At 37.6% G+C, this 7,299-nt stretch overlaps 1 protein-coding gene across 1 annotated transcript in view; it reads left to right on the plus strand.

Moving 5' to 3' along the window:
* Positions 1–6,586: 6,586 nt before the first annotated feature.
* Positions 6,587–7,299, plus strand: part of LOC108753308 (transcription factor Sox-14-like) — an 11,201-nt gene continuing 10,488 nt past the window's right edge. The window contains exon 1 of the mRNA XM_018494793.1: positions 6,587–6,942. Coding sequence (XP_018350295.1) covers positions 6,734–6,942 — 209 coding nt within the window. The 5' untranslated portion in view covers positions 6,587–6,733. The remainder of the gene's footprint in view (positions 6,943–7,299) is intronic.

A 7,299-nucleotide genomic window follows, 5' to 3' on the forward strand; every position in this document is an offset into this window, starting at 1 on the left:
CACTCTGCGCGATACAACGCGTCACGTTCGCACAATGTCCCCTCCCCTCGCGATTGCATCCTTTCTTTAACTTTTTCAAATTAAGATAAATGGAATGGGAATTATTACAAGTCCGAGTCGTTAAGTCGCTATTAAGTCGAGCGAAGACCAGATCTACTTGTAAGTCACTGTAGAAATGACAGGCTCTCACTCTGATATTCGATCATGAAGATTTTCACGGAAGTCGCTTTCATCACGCTAACGAAATTCCCCGAAGTAACATTAAAATCATTGAGTTCACCACCCCCGCCCCCAAGACTTAACGGCGAAAGACATTTACAAGTGCACTTGGTCAAACAGCGAATGAAGATTAGTATACGTGCGCCGCCGAGGGGGGGGGGGTGGTTGAACCCCCGTAGGCCTTCGATGACGTATTCCAGTCACACGCGAGTCCCACCCCGTCCCTCCGCGCCGCCCTTTTTCCGCGCGATGTATTCACGGTATGTAACCCGAACGGGACTCTATAAAATACTACCCTCCCGTCACCCACTCCCGCTACCTCGGCCCCGCTCCGCGCAACCCCTCGATTTTGTTCGGTCGAATAACTTATTGTGCGCGCTCTATTTTGATATGTCGAGGGCCGCGCTCTGAATACCGAATGCCAGTATAGATTCGTCCAAACAAAACGGAATTCGATTTTCGTCCGGCCGCCGGAGAAACGATATACAGAGAGACAATCGAGTCTCGTTTATGACGACATTTATGACGCGATCCCACCGCGGAACTCCTTGACGCTGCGTACAGGGCGTCCCGCAGCGCGTGGTAAACGCTTTTTTTTCCCCCGTTTTTTACCTAATTCAATTTTCTAACACGTATTTTCTAATACACTTCTGAATGATCTTTATACTCTTGCCGATAAGATGTAGATAAACTTTGTAGTACTATATACCTAAATCAATATTCTATTCTCTAAATCTGAATTAGTGGATAATCATTGACTATGTTTACGCGAACGTCCTCAAGTTTAATAACATCCGTAATTGTGAAACTTGCCAATCATAGTTATTACTCCGAAGAATGGAATGATTGGCTAGTTTCTAACTACGGATGCTATTAAACCCGATTAAGGCTCCGTGTAAACGTAGTCGTTGATTACATATTTGGCAGTGGACACTGGATAATTAGTGTAATTCGACTAAAAAAGAAAAATAGTTTATTTATATAATTAAAATACCGATATCTTTTGCACGTTAATTTCAATCTTCCAATACCATTAAATTTATGCACTAAAACAGAGGTAGTTAGACATAAAGGCTAACTAAGTTAGGGATTTCACATTTCATTCCTGATTACTAGTGACATACTCGTATTTACTGATATTAGTGATTTAGATTTAGAGAATAATGATTGAACTAATAAAAAAATAAGATACAAAATATTAGATTTTATCAATGTTTACTTTGATATTTTCTTGCCGTTATTGACAAATATCTTAACAATTACAAATATATTGTTAATTTTTCAATGGACATATTCAATTATTGGAACATATATATATATAATGCAACAATACAGAATACACATAACAATAAACAAATGAAATTTTTTAAATGTTTTATTCTAAATTTATTCTGCAAGTTTTGCTTTATAATTTTTCCCAGCCTTGTTATAGACGTACTATAATTTTTATCATTATTTCTATACTTTAAATCCTGATATTGTTATTCCAATTAATGTTTGTAGTAGTGAAACATCTATCAAGAGTGGCATTGTATTTCTCGTTTATCAAACAGAATTTTACTATTAAACATCTCTCTTTCTCTTTCTCAAAAATTGTAGCTCTTATATACATTATACATTAACGGCATTAAGTATCAAGATGGACGCATTAGGCTGAATGCAAGCTGCAGGCGTGTAAAAGGACAACAAAAGTCTACGGCACGTTGCGATTAACTGAAACAACCGGCTCGACAATGGAGTAATCAGCGAGCTTTTCGACGCCAGCGTTGCCTCCTCTCGACTACCCCCGACCGTCTCACCCCCCCGTCAGTCACTGTCACCCCTTCCTCGCGGAGCACGTTTGTTGTCGCTTCAGCAATCACTACGATCGTGTCCTGCTCTGTAATATTCATACCTATTGTTTTCGCTATTACATATTCGATTTTTACGCTCCGTAATTGAATAGAATTTATGTAATTCAATTTAGAGTAACATTTTTAAATAGAAAGGTTTCTCTAAAAAGAAAGATTTTAATACGAATCTGGCTCCTTCGTGTATAAATAGCCATAAATCTATTTGTGTAGATTTGTAACAGTAGGTATTCAATAGAATCCAATCAACTACAGTACTCCCTGTTTGTGATTATAAATATGGAAAATAAAAATCTTACAAAAGAATTTAAAATATTTTGTTATGTGGAAACAATAAAGCATGATATTACAGATTTTTATTATTTCTCTGTCATTTCGAAGGTAATTCGATGTAATACAGCATATGCTTGAAGAAAATAATATATGCACACAAATAATAAGACTGCATACGCTATGTTTATTAGACGGAAGCAGCCAATTAAAGAGGTAGAGAGATCTTAAGGAGCCGACGCGATGGATAGTCGAGAAGCCGAATTGTTTCATTGATGAGCGAGCATTCAGCTCGAGGTAGGCGGGAAACAAGAAGTAGAGGGAGAAGCGGGTACATTAGATGTTACGGCGTTTACGCTGGCAACCCTCTTTCGGACCGTGCCAGTCGATGAATGGTATAATCAGCGGTCGCGTGGCACCCCGTGCTCGATGAGGATGGAAGAGAGTAAGACGAGAAATGAAAACCCTTCCCACCCCATTCACTATCACCCTATTCGTCCGTGATGTTGGAATCGCGAAAAATCACTTAGCCCACCCAGTCGTGTTTTGTGCCCCGAAAATATTCCCTTTCTCAATTCTTGTTCACGTAGAATTTGATTCTTAACAAAACAATCCATTCTAAAGAGGGAAACTTTTAGAGCAGAATGATATAAATAATTTTGCGTCCTAGATAAGAAATTAAAGTTCGGTTCTTTTTTTCAAGAGCGACTTAAGTAATGTCTTAAAATGCTAATGTACGACTCTGTGATTGGTGTATGACAACTTAAAACTGTACTTAACGTGGACTTAAGTATAAGAATTGATTATGAATATCAGCTATGAGAAGAACTTAAAAACGTACAACTGAAATTTAAAATTGAATCGATACTAAACGAGTAATGACTGCATGGCACAGATAAGAAATTGGAAAGCAGAATCAGTGAGAAGAACCTAACAACAATAACAACATATTAAAGACATAACTGAGCGAAATTTCGAAATTAAACTAATATTAAGCTAATGACCAGTTTTTAACTGTGATCAACTATTTTTCTTGAATCTATTGATTGCACTGGGTTTGATTTAAAGATCTTTTTATACTTCATCCCCTCCCCCCAGAGAAAAATCTTCAGAAGGTTTAAAAACTCATTGGATGATACGACCAATTTAGGAAAAGATCCCTTAATTATTTTGTACAGTGCATGAATTATGGGGTTCTGTGTCGATTTGATTTGACATTGAATTACCCGAAAAAAGGCACCCCCTCGCACACACCGTCGGCTCTTGTCAGCGATGTGCGATAAAAGGCGCGTTCACGCCCCGTGAATGACAGAATGTATGACGAAGAGACGAGGGCCGATAAAGGGCTCCCGGAACGACAGTCGATCGCTGTATCTCGCTCATTGACGGACACTGTTGGAGAGCGAATTTATTGTGCGGTTAATAATGGGGCCCGCGTGACAGCCGATCGCGCCCGTTTATCTACTCCGGAGTAGATGATCTTTCATTATACTACCCCGAGGTGTTTGTTCCTTGTCACATCGAATCGATTACAAATTGAAACATGTAATATAAAAAGGATCTGGCGAGTCATACTCGGAAATTTTGATCTCATGAAAATTTAAAAAAATAACTTTTTTTTTCAAACGTCTTAGTTCTCTCTTAAATCAGCCATTATTCGTTTGCTTGCATATAATTGGATTTCTATCTAGAATTTTTATGTAAAATTCGGAAACCATATTCTTTACTTTTTTTTAAGCAAAATTATATTTTTATATGTTTTTTCTAAAAATTGTGATATATTTTTTCATTTACGTATTAAAATAATTTGCTCAAATTATAAAAAATTTGAATCTTCAAATGTATTTCTTATTTTTTAAGAGTTATATGTATAACCGTATCAATGCTGCAATTCTTTTGTTGAAATACTAAAAGTTTAGTCTCAAATATTAATCTGAAAGTAATTTTGTTGAACCATCAAAATTATTATGTAAAATACTCAAACTGATTGTGAGAACTTGATGTCAAAACTTTTTACAGCCTGCTTATATTTTCTACATAATTATGTCGACGGTCCAACAAAATTATTTTCAGATCTGTATTTATCTAAATATTTTATTTAGATACTTCAATAAATGCATACATTTTACAAAAATACATTTCGTGCATTTTTGAAATGCGACTCATTTCTTTCGCTGAACGTACCAGCTCGATCTTCTTCCGCGGCGTGACACAGATTCGCTTTTCTACGGCAGATGAATATTCCTGCGCCTTCCGGAAATTCAATGGCACAGTCCCCCCTTTATGGCGACCGGGAGATGTTGTCGCCCAGCCTCCTTGTCTCGTTTTATACGTTCTCTCTTTATCGTCTTATCACTCGAGAGACGTCCCACTTGCCCCTCTCTCCGCAACCTTCTCCCGTTGCTTTCTCTCTTTCTTTCTCACCTTGTGACAAGACACTACCGCGACTGATAACATTTATTATAAGACTTGGTCTTCTATGGCCTTCCATATTCTTGTATCTCTCTGCAGCGGACAAAGCGAGAAAAGAAATTCAGAAAAGAAATTCCCTGCCTGATGACGAAAGTCGACGGCTGATCGGCGAACGCATCAGCGGCATCGTTTTGTACTTTTGTTCAACTCAAATTTTTTTTTTTATTTTAAACGATTTTATCATTGTCAATGTAAAGTATACTATTCTGTATTGATATTCAATTATCTCTATAGCAGCTATGCACAAGTATTGATGCGATCTCTACTAGAGAATAGACTTTTACTTCTTGCATTTTTATTAAAGATTTTTCTTGTTTGAATAAAATAAAATAACAATTTTCTTTTCCTTTTCCGATAAAATAAAATACCGAATTGGATATAATTAATTTTTTTATCGTGTACAAAAAAATATTTAGCAAACACAAAAAGGTTCTATCAATATATAGAGACAAAAACTGTACGTCTAAAATCCCGCGATCATATCTTTTCACCCTTTTCTTTCCCGAAGTCTTCTCGGTCTCTCTATCCACCATTGTCTTCGGAAATATCAATGAACCGGGTGCACCTGGCTGACCACCGACGAAAGGCGGAGAGGTCAAAAAGGCGATTGCGGCGACGACGGCCGCGGCGGCGCGATAATCCGACAAACGCACCCACATCCCGCCGTCGTTGTCTTCGTGACTGCGCGGGAGGAGAACAGAAAGAGGGAAAGAAACGGAGGAGATAGAGACTTCTCTCCACCTGTTGCGCGAACCCGCGTATCCGTTCTGGACCGCCATGCCGACGCGGTAGCCAATCGCGACCGCCCATTGGCTGCGCTAAATGGTGGGAGTCGCGCCGCCGCGTCCGATTGGCGCGTCGTCTTATTTCACCCCACGTCCCACGGGAGTTCAGCCGCACCGGCGAAGGTTCCGTCCCGCGGGTTCGCCCCAGATGCTACGTGCTTCGTGAAGTTCCTGAGGGAACCCCCGCGATTCTGTCAGTGCACCAAGAGGACTCGTGTCCGTCAGATCAAGCCTCTCGCTCGAAAAAAAGAAATTACGTCACAGAAGCGCAGGACTGGAGGAATTGCTGAAGTATAACTGTATCGTGACAATTGAAAGAAGACGGCCTCGTCAGTTGAAAGGATCTCCATTGACAGATTAGTTTAGTTCATCGTGAAATTGTTCAAGGAACGTATCAAGAAGCTGAAATCCTTCACGCTGAAGAGTCCAGTGATTACTAGACGATTGCATATTCTTTCGGAAGAATTCGACGATTAGAAGATTTGAAATGTCGTCCCGATGTAATTAATGATTCAAGATATCCATTATTTTTAGAAGTATTTTGGGCCTCTGAGAAATGCACGATATTTTGGGAAAGCACTCATTAATTTCAAATAAAAGTTTGTTGTTTTCAAAGACATTGCCGTTGCTCGTGAGTGTTGTATAAAAATTTATTTTTTAACTGGAACGTCTAATCTTTTCGCAAGATACTATTAATTACATTTGAAGAAATAGAATAAAATTCAGAAATATTTTGAATCGTCGAGGAGAAAGATGTCTTGAATATCGACGTCATTTTCGTGCGGTGAATCAATTCGTAAAGTCTTAAGATAGAATCCAATTAACCAGCTATATAAAGTATTTAATGCTGATGATACATCATGCTGAAAAATTTACCAAAAGAAGTTTTGAAAGGTCTTTTTTAAGGGAACGATCGATCAATAAACTTTGTGTGAGCCGTTAAAAACTACAAATAAATATATTTAAAAACTAAATACTTTGTGCGAACTTCAGAAATACGTCAACAGAATGTATGGAAAACTATCTTATCCACTTGAAATAGGAGTGGTCTATCAATCTTTTAATTCATCAGTAATCTCGTCTACTCGTGAGAAAAGCAATTAAATTAATCATCGAGATATAGGAATAGAACGACTCATGGAGATGTCGTCAAAGACTCTGCATAACGAACATATTAAACGGCCGATGAATGCCTTTATGGTGTGGTCGCGTGGTCAACGTCGCAAAATGGCACAGGAAAATCCGAAGATGCACAATTCAGAAATCTCGAAGAGGCTTGGTGCCGAGTGGAAGCTTCTGAGCGAGAGCGAAAAACGTCCTTTCATTGACGAGGCAAAAAGATTGAGGTGAGTTCACGAATCATACTCTGAACACGTTAGGACGTACACTGAACACTTATTTTATATTGAAAAATTGACATTCATGATGTGATTAGCTCCGAAAATTAACTTGCTTTTTATTTAACTAATTTCCAAAATTAAATTAATTTTGAAGAAAATTTTGTTTATTTCTTTTATTTATAAGCTTAAATGCATTAATTTATTAAAATTTTTACTAGCTATATTACGCTTTACATTAAAACTTGATATTTTAAACTAAACTTATGATTTGATTATTGTTTATTATATTTGTAATAAACTTTTTAATATTTTATTTTCACAAAAAAAGCAGTATATATATACAATATATATATATATATATAT

Source organism: Trachymyrmex septentrionalis, unplaced genomic scaffold, assembly GCF_001594115.1.
Source record: "Trachymyrmex septentrionalis isolate Tsep2-gDNA-1 unplaced genomic scaffold, Tsep1.0 scaffold114, whole genome shotgun sequence".
Taxonomy (NCBI): Eukaryota; Metazoa; Arthropoda; class Insecta; order Hymenoptera; family Formicidae; genus Trachymyrmex; species Trachymyrmex septentrionalis.